The sequence below is a fragment of the Chanodichthys erythropterus genome, chromosome 11, assembly GCF_024489055.1.
Source record: "Chanodichthys erythropterus isolate Z2021 chromosome 11, ASM2448905v1, whole genome shotgun sequence".
Taxonomy (NCBI): domain Eukaryota; kingdom Metazoa; phylum Chordata; class Actinopteri; order Cypriniformes; family Xenocyprididae; genus Chanodichthys; species Chanodichthys erythropterus.
In genome coordinates this window covers 42,002,918-42,025,053 of record NC_090231.1, presented here as the reverse complement: position 1 = coordinate 42,025,053, position 22,136 = coordinate 42,002,918, and the positions used below count along the sequence as shown (strand labels likewise).

At 41.4% G+C, this 22,136-nt stretch overlaps 1 protein-coding gene across 1 annotated transcript in view; it reads right to left on the bottom strand.

Moving 5' to 3' along the window:
• Positions 1-3,242: 3,242 nt before the first annotated feature.
• shtn2 (shootin 2) overlaps positions 3,243-22,136 on the bottom strand; it is a 72,725-nt gene continuing 53,831 nt past the window's right edge. The window contains exons 13-17 of the mRNA XM_067401040.1: positions 14,937-15,037; positions 14,617-14,646; positions 14,309-14,362; positions 6,102-6,252; positions 3,243-3,616 (exon numbers count right to left, since the gene is read on the bottom strand). Of these exons, the coding sequence (XP_067257141.1) occupies positions 3,468-3,616; positions 6,102-6,252; positions 14,309-14,362; positions 14,617-14,646; positions 14,937-15,037 (485 nt within the window). The 3' untranslated portion in view covers positions 3,243-3,467. The remainder of the gene's footprint in view (positions 3,617-6,101; positions 6,253-14,308; positions 14,363-14,616; positions 14,647-14,936; positions 15,038-22,136) is intronic.

The following is a 22,136-nucleotide window of genomic DNA, read 5'->3' as shown; positions in this document are numbered from 1 at the left end:
GCGATTTGCAGGCCCTCTCCGTGAACCGTGCGTGCCTCGGGTTCGGGCCTGGTGACTCTAAGGTCGTTCTGAAACCTAGGCATGGCTACGTCCCTAAAGTGCTCTCAACTCCGTTTAGAGCTCAGGTCATCTCGCTCTCTGCTCTTCCTCCCTCGGCGGACGAACCAGAGCTGCAGCTACTCTGCCCAGTCAGGGCATTGAGGACCTACATAGACCGATCACAGTCTTTCAGACAGTCAGATCAGCTCTTTGTTTGTTTTGGCGGCCGCACCAAAGGGTCTCCGGTCTCGAAACAACGCATTTCCCGTTGGATAGTGGATGCTATTAACCTGTGCTACTCCTCACTGGGCACTAATTGCCCCATAGGAGTCAGGGCCCACTCCACTAGAGGAATGGCTTCCTCGTGGGCTTGGTCCAACGGAGTTTCCATCCAAGACATCTGTGAGGCGGCCGGCTGGTCTTCGCCGTCCACCTTTGTCAGGTTCTATCACCTCGATGTCCCGACCTTACAAGCTCGGGTCCTGTCGGTGTGATTAGCGGCTTCCAACAGGTCCCGCTTCACGCCACCATAGGAAGTATCTTCCTTCAGTGTAACCATGGGTTCGGTTAGGCTTTGCCTCCGCTTGTCCTTTTGCCCCCTCTGGGTGGCCAAATGCAAGCTATATCGTTCCCAGCCGTGGCACGGCGTGGTTGAATTCGTTCCCCATACGCAGTACGAGTGAAGTATCGAAAGGAACGTACTCGGTTACTAACGTAACCTCGGTTCCCTGAGATACGGAACGAGTACTGCGTCACTTGCCGTGCCACGAGGCTGCGGCTCAGGGTCGTCGCTTCAGTCGATTGACACTGAAATCCTATGGCGAAACGCCTGCTTATATAGCCCTATACCCCGCCCATTTCGGCGGGAATATTCGCGCGCTTTGTCGCCATAGGCCGCGCAGCTATGCCGCGCCGCCATTGGTTCAACAACTTGTCTATGAGTGAACCAATGACGGTGCAGTTACACTGCGTTATTGAAAAAGGCTTCAGCAGCGGGGAAAAAGGGAGACCTTTCCCCATACGCAGTACTCGTTCCGTATCTCAGGGAACCGAGGTTACGTTAGTAACCGAGTACGTTTCCTCCTTCTTATATAAATCTTATTTGTTTAAAAGACCTCCAAAGAACAGGCGAATCTCAACATAACATCGACTGTTATGTAACAGTCGGGGTGTACGCCCCCAATATTTGCATATGTCAGCCCAATGAGCCCATGATCGAGGCATTACACAAGGGCAGCCAGTAACGTCTGGATGTGCACAGCTGAATCGTCAGACTAGGTAAGCAAGCAAGGACAACAACGAAAAATGGCAGATGGAGCAATAATAACTGACATGATCCATGAGATTATGATATTTTAGTGATATTTGTAAATTGTCTTTCTAAATGTTTCGTTAGCATGTTGCTAATGTACTGTTAAATGTGCTTAAAGTTACCATTGTTTCTTACTGTATTCATGGAGACAAGAGCCGTCGCTATTTTCATTTTTAAACACTTGCAGTCTGTATAATTCATAAACACAACTTAATTCTTTACAAACAGTGTGTAATGTTAGCTTTAGCCACGGAGCAAAACCTCGAACTCATTTAGAATCAAATATAAACATCCAAATAAATACAATACTCACATAATCCGACGCATGCATGCAGTATGCATGACGAACACTTTGTAAAGATCCATTTTGAGGGTTATATTAGCAGCGTAAACTTTGTTTATGCTGGTTAAAGCAAGCACGAGCTCTGTGGGCGGGGGAGCACAAGAATTAAAGGGGCCGCAACCTATATATCGGTGCATAGTTAATAATGCCCCAAAATAGGCAGTTAAAGGTCCCGTTCTTCGTGATCCCATGTTTCAAACTTTAGTTAGTGTGTATTGTTGTTGTGATAATAAATAAAATCTGTAAAATTTTAAAGCTCAAAGTGCAATGCCAAGCAAGATATTTTATTTAACAGAAGTCGCCTACATCGAACGGCCAGTTTGGACTACATCCCTCTACTTCCTTCTTTAATGACATCACTAAAACAGTTTTTTGACTAACCTCCGCCCACAGGAATACACAAAAAAGGGGGCGTGGTCTTGTTGCGCTCCCACGGAGAAGAGCAAGAATTGCGTTTGTAGTGTGTTTGTCGCCATGTCGTCGAAACTGTGTTATTTTCATCCCGCAGTCCAATCACCTTTGTTTGGCCTTCCCAGGGACGCTGTACTTAGAGATCAATGGTTACAATTTATGTTTAACTCGGTTCCCGAAAATTATAATTGTGGTATCCTTACTGCAATAGTTAATGTTGGACTGCAGTGCACATAATGGCCACAAGAGGGGACTATGTTTATGTATATGGCTGTTTTCCGTATGAGGTCGAATCACAACACAGGAACCTCTGGCACAATCAGAACTCGTTATGTATTTCAGAAGGAGGGACTTCATAGAACAAGGAAGTCATCAGCCCGTTTTTATGACAGTGGAAACAGCGGTATACAGATAAGTAAATAATGTGAAAAATACTGTGTTTTTTTACACGCGAAACATGAACACATGTTATATTGCACACTATAAACACAATCAAAGCTTCAAAAAAAAACACAAAAAACGGGACCTTTAAAAAAATTAATAAAAAAAATCTATGGGGTATTTTGAGCTGAAACTTCACAGACACATTCAGGGGAAACCTTAGACTTATATTACATCTTGTAAAAAAAAAAAAAAAAACGTTCGATGGCACCTTAAATTCCATACATGTGAAATGTACTTAAAAAATAGTAGTGCAAAAAATTTGCAATAGAAAAAATAAATTAAATTGTCTGTTTTTTCAGTGTTGACTACATTATATTCTTTAATGATTGAGTTGTAGCCTTGATTCTAATCCAAATTAGATTCTTTGGTATTATTATAACATTGCTGAACGTGAGCAACAGACTCACCAAGAATGGTACACAATCACACCAGAGTGCAATGCTGGTTTTATGAATATAAAACAATGCCATGTTAAAGTAATTTTGAGTTTCAATGCTTTGAAAATGTCAGTGTCTGATTTGTGATTCAATAAAATGAAAGAATCATTTAAAGGTCCACATACTTGAGCAAATCAAGTATTCAAGCAATAGAATGGAAGAATTCATGCCTCAAAAGAACAAACGTCCAACACAACAGCAAACATAGACCAAGGGTAAAGAAAAGACAGTCTGAATATGTGCAGAATGTCTTTTATTTCTTTCATAATTCATTTTTGAATGCAAGGGTCCTTGGTTTTTCCATGGCTGCTTTCATACCATAGTTAACAGGGTTAACGTTTTATTCAGCATTTATGTGACATTTACTCTAAACAAACTCCAAAAGGCATATGACAGAAGAAAATAGGTGTTGAAGTCATACTTAGTTCAACATCGTGTTTCTCAAAAGTGCAGAAGGTCAAAATAAAAGACCCCTCAAATCTCACTTTTCTTCCCATATAATGGACTCCGAAGCCTTTATGCGAGAGACTCTCTTCTCGCGGTTCTGCTGAAGTCTGCGGAGGACAGGGGCGCTTCCACTCTCCCCCGCCCAGGGTGAAGAGCTCGAGACCGGCACGGCAGCGAGAGAATCTGAGGAAACATTGACTTAAAGTTTTAGTTAAGTGGCTGTGTTGTAATGCAGCTCACACAAACATTCATAACCGATCAATAAATGAGGAGGCAGCTTTTAAGCACCACTGTGAAGGATAATTGCTTCGAAGTGCAACCAATTTAACCAGTAAATCTGATTCTGATACAAAAACCCTTTTAAAGTTTACTTATAAACTGTACGATACTAATAAACTTCTATTTATTTATTTTTTTATCTTTTTATCCCAAAATACCCTACGGTGGGCGAGAGAGCTCAACGTGCTGCAAACGAAGAAAACACGCAAATAGAAAAAACACCAGCAAATAAAGAAACATCTTCATCAGTTTGACAACACATGCGCTGCAAACTCCACAACACTTAAAAATAGTGAAACGCGCTGCAAACTCCACAACACTTACAAATAGACAATCGCGCTGCAAACTCCACAACACTTACAAATAGTGAAACGCGCTGCAAACTCCACAACACTTACAAATAGACAAACGCGCTGCAAACTCCACAACACTTACAAATAGTGAAACGCGCTGCAAACTACACAACACTTACAAAAAGACAAACGCGCTGCAAACTCCACAACAAACGCGTTTGTCTTTTTGTAAGTGTTGTGGAGTTTGCAGCGCATTTCACTATTTGTAAGTGTTGTGGAATTTGCAGTGCGTTTGTCTTTTTGTAAGTGTTGTGGAATTTGCAGCGCATGTGTTGTCAAACTGATGAAAATGTTTTTTTTATTTGCTGGTGTTTTTTCTATTTGCATGTGTTTTCTTCATTTGCAGCGCGTTGAGCTCTCTCGGCCACTGTAAAATACAGTAAAAATATCGGAAAATTCTAAGATAACCTAAGAAGCAAAATTGCATAAAACATTATTAACTTGTTTTCAGAGAGTGTATTTTAAGTTTGGAATATATTTTTCAGTTGTTTTAAGCATAAAACTCACTTCATGTGGACTTATTTTATTTCCCCTGTGGAATAATTTATTTCTTATTTACTTGAAGACACTTCTGTCATTTGTGGGTTTAGCCTACTAATGAACTCTTTATGTCGAAATTAAGACTAGTAAATTTTTTAGCTTTAGACTAGCTTCCGTAAACATCCATTTACGGTGAAAGAGTAACCTCTGACCCAACACATGATGTATTGATGAATGCGGAAGCACAGAGGATAGAGTAAAACAAAACGCTGGTCATGAGTTAGAAGTATAAAATAAGAATTTTTAAAGAGAATTGTTGGAGGATTTCGATATAAGAGAAGAGGAGCTTGAGTTTGTTGCCCAGCCCTATTTGTTTGAACCGCGTGAGGCGTCTAAGCTTACGATACTCCTACATCCCACGTCACGTCAGAGGTCACTCTTTTGGTGTAAAACGATGAGTACGGCCGTCTGCCGGAAGCAAGTTATTATAGTTTATAAGGTTTTAAATATAGATATTTTTCTTACAAAAACGCATCGCTTCAGAAGGCATTTATGAACCATCTAGTATGGATTATTTTATGATGGATGGATGCACTTTTTGGGCTTCAAAATCTCATGCCCCTTTACTAACATTATCAAGCTTGGAAGATCCAGGATATATTTTAATATAACTCCGATTGTGTTTGTCTGAATGAAGACAGTGATATACACCTAGGATGGCTTGAGTGTGAGTAAATCATGAGATAATTTAATTTTTTGGGTGAACTATACCTTTAACTGAAAAATCACCTGTATATTTACATTTACATTTATGCCAGATGCTTTTATCCAAAGACACTTATGTTGCATTGAAGGTACACATTTTATAAAATTAGATCATCTGCAAATAAATTCAGAATTCACTGTTTTCATCTGTGTGTGCTGATTTTTTTCAGTAGTAAACTGTAGGATTGACCTAGTACATTTAAATGAATTAGCAGTTTAAAGGGTTAGTTCACCCAAAAATGAAATTTCGTTCTTTAAGTACTCGTCCTCATGTCGTTCCACACTCGTAAGACCTTCGTTCATCTTCGGAGCACAAATTAAAATATTTTTGATAAAATCCAAGGGTTTCTGAACCACACATAGGCAGCAATGTCATTACACCTTTTGAGTTTGAGAAAAGTATTAAAGACATTGTTAAAATAATCCATGTGACTACAGTGGTTCCAATTAATGTTTTGAAGCGACGAGAATACTTTTTGTGCACAAAAACAAAACAAATATAACAACTTTATTTAACAATTTATTCTCTCCCCTGTCAGTCTCCTACACAGTTGACGCAGTGAACGCAATGCAGCGCTTCTGTGTTTACGTCCGAATGCCGGCTCAGTATTGGCCAACGCTGTACATGTGAGCACCAAAAATATCTTAATTTGTTTTCTGAAGACGAAGGTCTTACTGGTTTGGAACGAAATGAGGGTGAGTAAATAATGACAGAATTTTAATTTTTGGGTGAACTAACCCTTTAAATTAAGCTGTTCAGGTCTGTGATGGAGTAAAGGAAGAAACAGTACCTTTGGGTTTAGTTGGAGGAGGTGGGGTCCCTTTTTCGTCCCCCATGGCCCGCCTCCTTCTCTGAAGCACCATCTGAAGCTCCGCCTCCCCAACATTACGGCTGAAGCGTTTCGATTCCACCCTTCGAGGGCCAGGCCTCCTCATGGAAACCTGAGGAGAACCAGCCAATAAAGTAACATTAATACAATAAGCCATCATGAGAGTTGATGATAGTGATTTTACAGCGGTTAAAGAGTCCCAAGAATTCCCTTAATTGTGATAAAATCACCAACACATGACCCTTTTATAAAATGAATACAAACAGTACTATGATTAAATGTACCAATATTTAATAAATCACAGTATAGTTTATTAGCTTATGATGTTTGCTACATGTACAGTTCAAAAGGTTGGGGTCAGTAAGATTTTTTTAAGGAAAAAAAATACTTTTGTTCAGCAAGGATGAAGAATTGATGACAGTGACAGTAAAGTAAAAGTGACAGTAAAGACATTTATAATGTAGAATTTTTTTTTTTTTTTTTTTTTAATAAATTATGTTGTTTTGAACTTTCTATTCATCTAACAGTCCTGAAAAAAAATGCATCACGGTTTCCACAAAAATATTAAAAGAGCAGCACAACTCTTTTTAATACTGATAATAATTATAAGAAATGTTTTTTGAGCAGCAAATCAGCAGTGACACTGAAGACTGGAGTAATGATGCTGAAAATTCGGCTTTACATCATAGAAATGAATTATATTAAAACAGAAGACATTTATTTTAATTTGTAATAATATTTCACAATTTTTTACTGTATTTTTGATCAAATAAATGCAGCCTTGATGAGACTTCTTTTAAAATAAACATGAAAAAAATCATACTAACCATGGAAATTTTAACTGATGCATCAAATGTGTGTATGTGGACTTTTTAAATCAATAGTTTAATCCCAGATTTTATTTCCTATTTGAAAGTATATGAACTATGTATAACGCCCCGGGTTACTTCACTGTAACCCTGTTCCCTGAAAAGGCGGGAACGAGAAGCTGCGCTTTTTTCAGCGCTATGGGAACGTCTTTTAGTCGTGACCAGCTGTGAATATATGTGTAAAACAACATCAATGAAACTGACCTATATTTATAGCCTTGCATGACTTCATTGGAATGCATCGTAGCGAGGCTATAATTAGATGATCCACCTGTGCATCAGCAGATATTTTGTCTGAAGAGCAGTCCTGGGACATCTCAGTGCGGCAAAGAAGCGCAGCTTCTCGTTCCCGCCTTTTCAGGGAGCAGGGTTACAGTGAAGTAACCCGGGGCGTTCCCTTTCAAAGGCTACACTCTAAGCTGCACTTTATTTAGCGCTATGGGAAAGAGAATACCCACGCCGCTGCACTGTGTGTCCGGACCCCCTGGCTGTGAAGTGTGTCTCAAGCACAGAGAGTCTCAGACACTAGCTTGCGATGTCGACTCAAGGACATGAGAGCCCGGAGTACCATGACCATCCAAACTATAAAACCTTATGAATGTGTGCGGAGAGGACCAACCTGCCGCATCACAAACATTTTGTAAGGGGGGCGCCCCCCGCCAAAGCTCTAGAAGAGGCAACTCCCCTGGTGGAATGAGCCCTGATGACTGTTGGCGAAGTATGACCACCTCATAAGCCTCATAAGCAAGGGCAATAGCATCTCTCACCCAAAGTGACATGGTCTGTTTCGTGGCGGCTGCACCCCTGTTATGGCCGCCATGACAAACAAACATGGCGTCTGTGAAGTCTCTCCTGATCCGGCCTTGTGAACGGCGGAGGGCAGAAGGCTTCAAGAGTGACCAGATGCAAGTTCGAGAAAGGAACCATAGGCAGATAGTCAGGATGAGGATGCAAAATAGCTTTCCCCATTCCTGAGGCAAAGTCTAAGCAGGATGGCACAACCGACAGAGCCTGCAAATCCCCAATTCTTTTGAGAGAAGTTATAGCCATAAGAAAAACCATTTTCAGAGTTAACAGCTTGTCAGAAACTGACTTCAAATGGTTCAAAAGGGGTCTCAACCAGGCCCTCCAGGACTATTGCTGGGTCCCATGAAGGGATCCTGGTTCTAGAAGGAGGCTTAAGCCGCCTAGCTCCTCGAATAAAGTGAGAGAGAAGGACATGCTTGCCCAAAAAGCACCCCATCAATCAGAGTGTGGTAAGCCGAGAGAGCAGCTACATAAACCCTGAGAGTGGCGGGGCATGTACCTGTCAAATTTTTCCTGCAGGAAGTCCAGAACTGTAGCAGTTTGGCAGTTTACTGGATCTGCATTGTGTGCAGTACACCATCTTACAAAGACACCCCATTTGTTTGTATAACTTGCTCTAGTAGAGGGAGCTCTAGCATTTAAAATAATCTCGATAACTTCAGGTGAAAGCCCTGTGTCCCTCAGTTGGTTCCCCTCAGGGGCCAAACATGAAGATTCAACATCTCTGGCCGGGGATGAAATATTGTCCCCTGCACCTGAGACAGTAGGTCCCTCCTGCTCGGTATCGCCCAAGGCGAGCCGTCGAGGAGAGATATCTCTGAGAACCATATTCCATTCAGCCAACAAGGCACTATCAGAAAGAGGCAAGTCACTTGTTGGCGAAATTGGCTAGAACTTCTGGGAGCACAGAAACTGGAGTAAACGCATACAGGCACATTCTGGGCCACATATGCTCATCACATCCAGACCCAGGGGAAGCTGGGTGACAGAAATAAAGTGGACATAGCGCTGCCTGTTGGGGCGAAGAGGTCCATCTGTTTCATAAAATCTTTACCAGATTTGATTCTCTGTCTGGACCGATATCTGGGGATATAAATCGCCATGAGGTACAGAAACTTGTCCTGAGCCCAGAGCAGAACGCGCTGCACTAGCCTGTCTAAGACGTTGCAACGCAGGCCACCCTGGCGATTCATATTAGAGGCTACCGCAGTAATGTCCACCCGCACTTGGACATGGTAACCCCTTAACTGGTGGAGGAAGCACTTCAGGGCCAGAAATACAGCCATCAATTCGAGGCAATTGATGTGCCAATGGAGATGATGACCTCACCATATCCCTTTGGACTGGACGGCCACCTAAGGCCGCTCCCCAACCTGTACGGGAAGCTTCTTTTGTTGGCATCTTGCAACATCAACGCGGCTAGAGTGGGACCCAGGGTAAAGAACCGAGGTCTGAGCCACATAGAAAGGGAACGAAGCCGCAGTGCGTAACCCTTACCATAAACATGGATTTTAGAAAGTGCACGAAGCGTTAGCACGTGACTTACCATAACATGGATTTTAGAAAGGGCACAAAGCACTCAGCGTGTGCCCTTGCCCTTATTTGCCGTAGAGAATTGCCTAGACAAAACCTCTCGGCTCTGAGCTACAACTGAAACTTAACATTTCTTGATATTGCAGAACAGTGGAATCTTGGCCTAGCCTGACATTGTTCAGGGTGGTTAGAATGGTCTCGACTTGAGCGGAAGACATTTGTGCCCGCATCATGGTCGAATCCCATATGACCCCTAAATATGTCGTTCTCTGGGTAGGACAGAGAACACTTTCTCTTGTTTAATCTCAAACCTAGAGAAACTAGATGGGCTAGTACGACGCCTGTGTTGTAATGCCATCTCTTGCGACTGTGCTAGTATTAACCAGTCGTCTATGTAGTTCAAAATACAAATGCCCTGGAGTCGCAACGGAGCCAGTGTGTTACGGATGCTGGTAGAGATGAGGCTGATACGGATTTCCACAATACGAATGATACGTTTATTCAACAGAAAGCAGGGAACACCAAACATACATCTTAACAAAACAGAGAACGGACCAGGAGTGAAGGGAGTGAGTGCAATATATGGGGAGTGCTGACAATAGAGTCCAGGTGCAGGTGATCTGTGATGATGAGGAGCTGATGAGGGAAGTGAGTGCAGGTGACGAAACAGGAGGATCATGGGAAATGGAGTCCAGGGAAACAAGGGATCTGTAACAGTACCTCCCCCTCCCGGTAGGCGCGTCCTCGCGCCGTAGATGTAACAACCGGGAGGGGGGCGGGCGCCCTGGAGACCTCAAACCGGAGCAGGGGGATGAGTAGACTGGAGTGGAGGTCTCCAGGGCGGGCTCAAAAGCCATGGCGGGTCAGGAGCCAAAGGCAGCCATGGCGGGTCAGGGGTTGAAGGCAGCCATGGCGGGTCAGGAGCCGAAGGCAGCCATGGCGGGTCAGGTGCAGCGGGCAGCCATGGCGGGTCAGGTGCAGCGGGCAGACATGCAGCGGGCATACATGGCGGGTCAGGTGCAGCGGGCAGCCATGGCGGGTCAGGTGCAGCGGGCAGCCATGGCGGGTCAGGAGCCGAAGCCTTCGAGGCGTTGAGCCCAGGCGGCGCTGAAGGACTGGCGGGTGATGGCGGAACCGAAGGCTCTGCCGACCGAAGCGCAGCCGGGACTCCAGAAGGCCGCAGTAGAAGCAGTAGGACAGCCAACAAAAAGAACACCGGGGGGAGTGAGGAAGCCAACTGAAACTGAGGGACGGAGTGACGGAGCGGAGACGGAGGAGTGTAGTCCAGAGGGAAGGGCAGGCTGACGAGTGCACAAGGTGTGAGTGGAGGCAGGATGGATACTGGTGACGCTGGTGGACTGATGGGTAACGGTGGAGCAGAGGGAGGTTGGAGCCGGGGTGTAGGTAATCGCCCAGAGGTCCGAGGTGGAGATCTGGGCGAGGGGGCTTGAGGTGAAGGTTCAGTGCTGAGACATATGGACGGAGGCGGGAGAGGGAGGCAGGGAGGGGAAACAGTCTTTGGGCTGGAGGTTTCTAAAACACAGTTCATAGGAGCAGTAGGTTCGGCGGCGGCGGCGGCTGGAGCGGCTGGCTCGGCGGCGGCGGCTGGAGCGGCTGGCTCGGCGGCGGCGGCTGGAGCGGCTGGCTCGGCGGCCGGGGCTGGAGCGGCTGGCTCGGCGGCGGAGACTGGAGAACTTTGCTCGGCGGCGGAGACTGGAGAACTTTGCTCGGCGGCGGAGACTGGCGCTGCTTGCTCGGCGGAGACTGGAGAACTTGGCTCGGAGGAGACTGGAGAACTTGGCTCGGAGGAGACTGGAGAACTTGGCTCGGAGGAGACTGGAGAACTTGGCTCGGAGGAGACTGGAGAACTTGGCTCGGAGGAGACTGGGGTTGAGGGCCATTTCATCCCCTCAAATACAATTAAAATCCCCACAGGCACTGGAGCTGGCTCTGTGGGGACTGGAGCTGGCTCTGGAGATACTGGAGCGGGCTCTGGAGATACTGGAGCGGGCTCTGGAGACACTGGAGCGGGCTCTGGAGACACTGGAGCGGGCTCTGGAGACACTGGAGCGGGCTCTGGAGACACTGGAGCGGGCTCTGGAGATACTGGAGCGGGCTCTGGAGATACTGGAGCGGGCTCTGGAGACACTGGAGCGGGCTCTGGAGACACTGGAGCGGGCTCTGGAGACACTGGAGCGGGCTCTGGAGACACTGGGGCCGCTTTCTTCCTCCTCCTCCGCTTACTGGGCCCAGTAGCGGAATATGGGTCCAGCCTGGGGCAGGCAGGGAGTTCGCTGGAGCGGTATGCGGAGGAAGCCGGAGGTTGACTGACTGGCCCGGCCAACCGTGTTTCTGGATGGACCGGACGACAACACTGATCCTGAACCTCTTCTACTAAGAATTTGAAGCCATTCAACCACAAAATTAAATTGATAGTATCGCTTAAGGAGAAACAAAAAACAGGTTCATCAAAACGGATAGTGTCGTCATCCAATCCATCCAAAAACAAGGAGATCAACTGAGCATCAGGCCAGTCAGACAAGAAAGCAAGCTCCACGAACTCCTCCACATACCTCTCCAGCGAACGACCCACCTGTAGGAGCCCGATGAGGCGATCGCCGGTTGTCAGGAGAGTGAGAGGCGCTGGAGGAGCAGGAGCCAGGGAGCTGGTGGAAGTCTCCATATTTTTTTTTTGTGGAAAATCCGGTCGTATAAGGTCCGTTCTTCTGTTACGGATGCTGGTAGAGATGAGGCTGATACGGATTTCCACAATACGAATGATACGTTTATTCAACAGAAAGCAGGGAACACCAAACATACATCTTAACAAAACAGAGAACGGACCAGGAGTGAAGGGAGTGAGTGCAATATATGGGGAGTGCTGACAATAGAGTCCAGGTGCAGGTGATCTGTGATGATGAGGAGCTGACGAGGGAAGTGAGTGCAGGTGACGAAACAGGAGGATCATGGGAAATGGAGTCCAGGGAAACAAGGGATCTGTAACACAGTGCTGCATCCATACATTTTGGCTAGGCCGAATGGAAGAACCTGATATTGGTAAGCTTTGCCCCCGAAAGCGAACCTCAGGAACCTCCTGTGTTGTGGCAAAATTTCTATGTGAAAATATCTTGTGATTGATCGTGACAAACCAATCATGATGTTGGATTTGCGACATGATCATTTTTACGGTTAACATCTTGAACTTGAGAGCTTTGACTGAACGGTTTAAACCTTGAAGATCTAAGATTGGACGCAGCCCCCCGTCCTTCTTGGGAACTAAAAAGTATCTGCTGTAGTAACCTGACACTCTCTCTAGAGGGTTAACATGCTCTATGGCCCTTTTCTCCAGCAGAGATTGCAGTTCTTATGACAGTAAAGTCGCTTCCCCCGGCTTCACGGTAATGGAGACCACACTGTTTAAACGCAGAGGACGACAAATAAATTGGATTCTGTATCCTAATTCTACTGTCTTTAGAACCCACACAGGCACCCCTGGCAGTAGTTTCCATGCTGCCAGGTTCTCTGAAATGGGCACTGATTTTGATACTTCCCTTGAGGGGATGTTAGTCCACGTCCTGATATGTTACAGAAATCAACGGAACACCTAACATGTCCCTGAAAACCGCTGCCCCCCCTGCTTCTCCAGAGGTGGCGGGGAAGGAGGGTTTATGTGAAGATATTGAAAAGGGGCGGGTGTTAGATATTAGGCTGTTGAACGTGACGAGCTGGTCCCTAGATTTATAAGGGGAAGCACAACTCGCCACAGCCTTCTTAGCAGGTCAGCCTGGTCCACCTTCAACACTGCCATAGTGTGCAGCAGTACCAGTCTGATACACTGATCAAAACACCTTCCCACCAGTATGGATGTTATTATGCATAGCTTGGTGGGGAGTGCTGTCTCTTTAAGTAACTATGAGCTCAAGAGAAGAGATAGCTCGCAAGCGTCTCTTCAAACTGGAGCATCATTGTTTAAATCACATGCCCTTGCACCCACGATAGTCCAATAGAGTGCCTCAGGGATGACGCAATTTTGTAGGCAAAACCCAGAAGCGAGTTAGCATTTTAGGACTTCCGGTTCAAACGCCGTAAAGTCTATGGGTTTTTTGAATGGGTTTTTGCTAAATCGCCTGAAATAAGGTCTGTGGTTAACAAAGCCTCTAAATGCTTTCACGTTTTGATCTATGACATAAAACACACCAGTTATAACCCACTTGTGATTTTTTTAAACTATTACTGTGTCTTAAAATCGGTGGTTGCTAACAATATGCTCGTTTAAGCATCATTTAAATAAATGAATCGACTTTCTCAGTGTGTTAATCACATAAATTTATTTGGATATTCATACGATGGCTGAAGCAGAGCGTCCAGTGTGTGACACAGTAAACAGATCAACGTTGTAAACGAAATTCTACAAAACTTCAGTGAAAATAAATAAATAAATAAGATTATGCGACGCGTGCAAACGATACCATTAAAAATGTTAACGTTCCACTTAATGGCAGAAACAAAACAAAAGGTAGGCAAGAATCCATATTAATTTCGGTATGAGTAATAGAGGACGATCCTGTCAAAATGGCGGCGCCGCCCCGGCATGCAACGAGGCGTGACGTCGGTTCGTATTCTCTATATATATATATATCATATATTTTGCAGTATTCATATATGACCTAAAAATCCCATATAAGTTTTATGTGTGCATTTTAGTATGAAAGTGGCCATAATCTGTCTGATTTTGTATATGACATGTATTGACTTATATGAAACACATAAGGAAATTCTGGCTGATTTGAGTAAAGAATATATATGGTTGCTGTATATGAAACATACAGGTTTTTTTTTCATATGGGAGGGAACCACTAGTATATTTCATTTTTGACCTTGCAAACAGCTAAAGCCTGACTAATAACAGTTGCTGTTGTAATCATACAGTAGTTCAGGTTTTAAAAGATATTATTTTACCAGCATCCCCTGTAATTCCAGCACAGCTGACTTCCGGTTCTCAGACCTCTGCTCCTGTTATACAAATGTCAATATTTTTTATTAATAATATTTTGTCATTTCTGAACAGTTACACTGTGAACATATAATTCACAAGCAATGTAGCAAGTGGTTAGGCATGAACTAGTTTCACAGAGAGAGAAAATAGGAAACCTCTTCATTCTTTAAAATTCATTAGTTCAAGGGCACTGTGCATTGCAGGATGACCTGATAGACCATTATAATGTGCAATTGCAGAAAACAATCTGAAATAGTGTAGTATCACTAACCTTCCATGCAGTTTCATCCTCTGTTACAACCTATAGAGAAGAGAAACCAAATGTCAAATATTTCAGTTTGTACTTCTATCAAAATTAAATGTCTCCATTGGCACTGGCACAATCAAGCACAATATTTAAGGCATATTATCTTTGAAAAAAAAAGGTCTATTTTCATATATAATTGAAATGATTGCCCTACTGTATATTTGTTGTGCACATTCTCATACTGTTTCATTTCCTTCACACGTTTATTGTCATACAGATGGTGCCTTGCTCCCCGACAATTTATTTCAGCAAAACATGTTATAATTCAACTGTGACAAACCCACCTGTGGTGGTTTGAGAATAGGTTTAAGAACAATGCCTTTCTTGATTCTTTCCATCATTTCATCCACAGCTCTGGACTTCATGTCCTCCATAATTGCAGGTTCTGTAAGAAAATCAACACAGTATTCATTGAGGATTGAAGAGCAGGGTTTACTTTCCTTGATTCAGCGTCAACTTCTAAATTACTCTATTGTTTCGGTAACACTTTAGATTACAGCCCGGAAAGTACTGCGTAATTACAACAAATTTACAGCGTAACTTTCAATAATTATAGTGTAACTATACAGTAAGTATGTGTAAGTATAGGGGAACAATATGTGAAGTATTGGGAATAAAGGGGTAACAACCAGGAAAAATAACAAATTATTCATACTTTTAATATTTTATAACTAAGGGGTACGTATGACATAACTAAGGGGTAAATATGACATTACGGGCCGTAAATTAAAGTGGTGCTTGTTACCCTCTTATTTCATGTAGTTACAGGGTAAGTATGACATTACGGGCCGTAAATTAAAGTGGTGCTTGTTACCCTCTTATTTCATGTAGTTACAGGGTAAGTATGACATTACGGGCCGTAGTGGAGCTTGTTACCCTCTTATTTCATATAGTTACAGGGTAAGTATGACATTACGGGCCGTAAATTAAAGTGGTGCTTGTTACCCCCTTATTTCATGTAGTTACAGGGTAAGTATGACATTACGGGCCGTAAATTAAAGTGGAGCTTGTTACCCTCTTATTTCATGTAGTTACAGGGTAAGTATGACATTACGGGCCGTAAATTAAAGTGGAGCTTGTTACCCTCTTATTTCATGTAGTTACAGGGTAAGTAATTAATAAAAAAATAAAAAAATAAAAACGCAAACAGTCATATCACTTGGAAAACTTTATTTGAAAAACAACTTATTTCAAAACAGATTTAAAGTTACAACACTTCTTATTTGTTTCTCTTGCTTGGCTTCCTCCTCCTCTTGTTCCTCTTCGTTCGTTCTTACCACTGATGAATCTTAAGAGGGAATCCCATTTGCTATTCTGTATTTAAAAATTACAGAACACCCGGAAATGTGCTCACCGTTTACTCATCTTTTACCCTCATGCCATCTGAGATGTATACGACTTTCCTTCTTAAGATGAACACAAAAAGGATTTTAGGAAAAAAATAAATCATCTGGGAACGCTTTATAATGCAAGCTCACGTGTTCCTAAAAGTCGAAGCATCAAACAGCACAAACAGCAATAACTACAGTAATCCATACGACCCTAATGGATGAATCGATGTCTTCTGAAGTGAAACGATACGTATTTGTAATAAAAATGCCAAATATTTGAATATTTTTAAAACTTTCGACCAACTGTCTCCTTGCGCGTGCATGCGAGGGTTGAGAGTTCATGCGTGACGTAACTTGAAGCGTGACGTAGGCATGCCGAGAAACTCACGCAGATGTTGGATGCCGTCAGTTTTTTTTTTTTTTCATTATTATTATTTTAGTAATGCTCACAACAAAATACACAGAATAACAGATAATGAAAATGAGAAACAAACAAGACAGAATAACAGAGACGGCAGTTCTCGCGCGAGTTTCACACGAATCTCCCGCGAGAACGTCATGAAAGCTTCACGCTGCTTCATCGAACCGCATCGAACGCAAAGTTGACTCTCATGCAGGCGCTGGTGACAGTTGGTCAGAAGCGAAAAGATGAATAGCCTAAACCATGAGAAAATTTCGGGGTGTACTGTATTTTCTTATAATACAGAATAGCAACGGGATTCCTTCTTAAGATTCATCAGCTGAGAAACAAGAGCATGTGGAAGCCAAGCGAGAAAAAACAACAACCAAAAAACGGACAAAACTTGTTACTTTCTGTCAGGACTTTAGAGTTTGAAATGAAAAGTTGATTTAAAAAAATGAATAATAAGTTATGGAAGTAAATTAATGCCAAATGTTTTTGAAATAAAAAGCTTGTTGAATTGCTCTAACTGAAAAAAAAATATGCATTACATTAGCTGTACTTGCATTTAGATGCACTGTATTTTTAAGGCTTGCATTTTTATGGGATGAAATTCAACACAGTCGTATATTTAAGCTGTGAATATTTCAATTAAAAATATTTCACACACATTTTCATTATTAAAAATTAAATAATTCATATTCACATTTCAAATTTCACTTCCAAGATATTTATTCTGTTTAAAAATACAACCTATAAAATTCGACTAGCAATTTTCAGTCCATTTTATTTCACTTTACAAATTCGCTTCCACAAATTCAGTGGCTCAAATTCGGCAGAAAATTCAACATTTCACATCCGGGAACTGCAGGAAGAGCAGTAGAGTGCCGATGCATCATCTCTATCTGCTGTTGGTCTTCTTCACCAGCAGGTGCCGCTAGCGGCTGTTTAGGAGGACCAAAGCAACGCTAGTAAGTCATTCATTCATAAAAACGGATTTACAGAATTAGAGCAAGCGGTAAGTGAATGTGTGATGATTATCAGGGCCAGTATAAATGCAGAAAAGCTGATAAAGACACAAAAGCTGCATTTATGTTTAATTCAGTGTATTTACGCTTACTTTCCCTGTGTAGCTACAGCTTTCTCTACAGTGAACAAGATAACGTTATTGCCCGATGCTGGTGTATAGATCAAACGTTAAATCTGAGATAGACATATATTTCTCTCTGTTGTTTAGTTTCCTTAACTTTGTATCGCAGCCCCAGCTAACCAAAATACGTGACTGTTACGTAACTGCAACGTAATTTGGTGACCAAACTTTCGTCGTGGCGACGTAACTAGTTACGTCGTGGCAACCGGAAAAGTGAAAGGTGCCTATACGTCGCCACAACGTAACTTTGTGACGTTGCCAGTTAGTAACTGCGACGTCGTGGCAACGTTGTGTATCAATAGTTGTGTGTTGGTCATCAGTTGGTAATTCTTATAGGGCAATTCCAGCGTTATGGACGTGACATTTGGAGTCAAAACTTGAAATATAAACGCTCAAAGAATGCATTTAATAGTAACATATTGAACCGTCTATTTATATATTCATAATCCCTTACTAAAGGAGTCCAGACATTAGAAAAATGTCAGTCTATTCAACTGTTTTATATTTTAGATGAGGGAAATATACAGCGTTACGGACGTGACAAAAAAAGTCACTAAGATTTGGGTGACAACATATTTTTTAAGAATTCTGTGAATTACATTGAGCAAACCAAAAGTAATACTGCCCACTGAATGAAGAAGGGTTGGCTCTCCACAGAGCATAAAATAATAATTTTATTTAATTTTTCATGTTCGCATTAATGAGGAAAAAACAATGTTACGGATGTGACAGTTTTCCGTTACGGATGTGACCGGTCTGAAAGCGGCACAAAAGACTTGGTTTAAAACTGCTTTAAAACTTTCACAGAGACCTCAAGCAAGCATTTAAACCACCAAATACTGAAATCTGGGATACCAGTATGGTAAGACTCCACAATTTATCAAGTTTTTACTAAACTTTATACAAATGTAACGTTATACTCTGTAGTGCAAAAGGTTATGGATTAGACCTATTTCTCATGTTGACCAGCATGTGCGTTGTTCAAGAATCAATTTAGAGACCATGATTTTCCTTCTTACAGAACTGCTTGCTAAAATACATTGACAAATATTTATGTTTATCATAAAGCAGTTTAAAATCGCATGTTTTCCCCACAGTCAGGTGAACCGATTGACACTATTGCCAATCGCAATCATGTCAGTTTTATGTTTTGTGTCTAAATGACCACACGGTTTTTCGTCTAGTTTTCAGAGTTTAAAGCGGAGTCTTGAGTCAAAATGATCAAACTTTATTTCAAGTCAAAATTATTGCAATCTTATTATTTTCATTTTGTCAGCTTGATCGCGCGGATTGTGATCAATATAGGCTAGGCTATTCATTTTTAACCAACCGGTAACGCGACATCCCAATTCTCGAGGGAAGTGTCCTATGAGACACAATGCTCTTCTATAAGTTGTACTGTATCATATAGGCCTACCTTTTGATGTTCATATTTCGTTCTCTGGCAAGAGGAAGAGAAGATCGGTTCATGTGCACCTGATCCGCCGCTTACAGGCGCTGCAGTAGCTAATCTGTCACGCGCCGTAGGCTATTAAAGAGCGACATCTATTGTTTAAATTTTGTTATAAAATCGACTGAATTTGAAAGTTAAACCTTTTTCATATTAAAACTAACAAAGCACAAAGAGTATTGCGATTATTGGATATGTTCTGATATGGTAAGCCTGAAACAGATGATAGCAATATAAAGAAGCAAACTCATAGGATTTAATATGAAGCGTCCGTAACGGTCACGTCCGTAACGCTTATTATGGTTGTTCAGAGCAACGTAGTGAAATGAATTGTTGATCCTAATAAGCATAAACATAATTTAGCTTTGCATATAAAGTTTCAAGTTATTTGCATTTATAATTGTTATATGACATAAACTTAATCTTTAAAACGTTACGGACGTGACAGAGTTCTGAAGCGTCCTGACCTCTTTATTCTAGCTCTTATAAATTCATCAGGCAGTGCTGTTATGACTAAATGAGTGTATTTATTTCTCAGGCATGCCTCCATCTTTCTACACAATGCTTACTGCTAAAATAAAGTTTAAAAAATGGGGTCTTTGATCCCTTTTTTGAAAGCATGAAATATGGTTGGTTGAAAATTTAATTTAAGCATTGTTGCTTACCACATATATTGTGGATAAACAAGGCAATTTTCTTAAAATTTCTGTTAGAGCACATTAATACAGTATATTACAGACCTAAATGGACAATTTAAAAAGGGTTTTGTTCTTTTGGTTAAAACTTTTTTTTTTCATGGTAAAGATGACCTTTGCGTGGAATTGCCCTATATTTATTTATTTTTCTATGGGTGGACATGCAGTAGTTTAACCTAATTTATGTCCTCATTTGCCCAAACTAATGTAAAGGCTATTCCAACAGCTGTGAACGATGAATGCAGACTCGAAATTAATTCAATTCATTTATTTTGAAAAACACAGAACATGAACAAAACTCCAAATAAAAATAATGAAATACACTCAAACTATAAATAAAAACATATAGCCTACAGCGAAACATAAAATAAAAGCATTCAAGACGTTTTGCTCTCAGTATCATTAAAAACATATGTTATGCTAACGTAACATTTTGCATAACATATATTTCAGACGATCAAGGAAATCACAAAGGTAAAAATATTAACAAAAGTACTTAAAGTAGACTGTGGGTAATGTTACTTAACCAATCTGACGCAGTTGTTGAACTTTATTGCTATAAAACTGACGAGAAACACGGAGAAACTTCGACGCTGTCCTCTCCAGCAGCTTGAATGTTTTCCCGGTTGCCATGGCAACTCTAACGGCCACCTGCACTAACGTAAACATAACAATAAAAAAAGGTTTTGCGTCTTTCCAAAGTTAACTTTATACATTTTTATAAAAGCCATTTATTCGTTGTCACCTCGGAAAAATAAATTCTTCTCTCAGAAAAATTAACTTTACACTCTTATCAACATACTGTGGGCACGCGCGCACTACATTTGTGGAGGCGCGCGCTGTATGTCACGTCACTATATATAAAAAACAGTCATCCATACTCTGATTTGGTGAAAAGAAACATTTTTTTTCTTAAGGGGACATTTCAGTCTTGTGTCTGACATTTAATTGCACGTTTTATATTGCAAATTCTGGTAATAATAACATATAAAGAATGTGTAAATGATGGTAATGAAATTACGAGCACATGACGTTGCTGTTACGTTGCCAGTAAGTCATGGAATGACCATTATATTACGAATAGAGGACGTATCTGGAACGTCCTTGGTAATCTTGTAACGTTTGGAGAACGTACTGACGACGTTGTGATATGGTAATTTGATGGTAATATTATTACGGGCATACAACGTTGTAGTTACGTTACTAGTAAGTCATGGAATTACCAATATATCACGAATAGAGGACGTATCTGGAACGTTCTGGGTAATCTTATAACGTTAGGAGAACGTACTGACGACGTTGTGAGATGGTAATCTGAAGGTAATGAAATTACTGGCATGCGACGTCGTAGTTACGTTGTCAGTTAGTAAGTCATGACATTACCAAAAAGTACGAATACATTACGTAACTCTTACGTCGTGTGTTAGCTGGGGCGCTGTGTTGTAATACTAGGGCTTCCCTCATCCGTCATAGCTGCCATCAGGACATATAAACTCTTAACACAGCTTAATGGACTCGTACAGTGATATAAAAGACCAAACTCGCACCTCATTTGTGATGTAGGTTAGACTATATAGGCTCCAAGAAAGCAGATACTGGCATAAAGTTGATTTGACGCTGAACGTTTGATTATGATATTCGCAAATTTAGGGACTGTCTCTAAAGTTACGACATTCTGTATTCACGTTTCTACCTTCTACCAAACTCTTGTAGACACACATGCACATATACATATTCAAACACACCCCACTCAAAGTACATGCATATATACTATTTCTTTTTTTTTCTTTTTTTACACGTTCATCACACAATTTTTTTTTTACTTTGTTCATTTTTTATTTTACCTGATCATAGATTATCCTGCTTATACAAATTTTAAATTAAATTTAGAAATAAAATTAACTAAGTAGAACTAATTGTGTGATGAATGTGTAAAAAAAAGAAAAAGTATATGTGCATGTACTTTGAGTTGAGTGTGTTTGAATATGTGTGTGTGTGTGTGTGTGTGTGTGTGTGTGTGTGTGAGAGAGAGAGAGAGAGAGAGAGAGAGAGAGAGAGAGAGAGAGAGAGAAGGGTGCATCACTCTTCGACCTGGCACCTATAGATGAACACTTCACAGGTAGTTTTGGTGATTGTAAATCATTCTCATCAAATGCTATTGAGCTTTAAATTATGGCATTTTTTTGTATGATCCAATACAGTAGTGAAATACATAGCAATCTTTACATATTACTTGACAGATTATTTGGAAACACTTTACAGTAAGGTTCATAATGTATTAACTAATGTGAACTATCCATGAGCAACACATTTGTTGTTGTATTTGTTAATCTTTGTTAACGTTAATAAAAATACAGCAGTTCATTGTTCATGTTACTTCACTGTGCATTAACTAAAGTTGACAAATACAACTCTTGATTTTAATAATGTATTAGTAAATGCTGGAATTAACATTAAC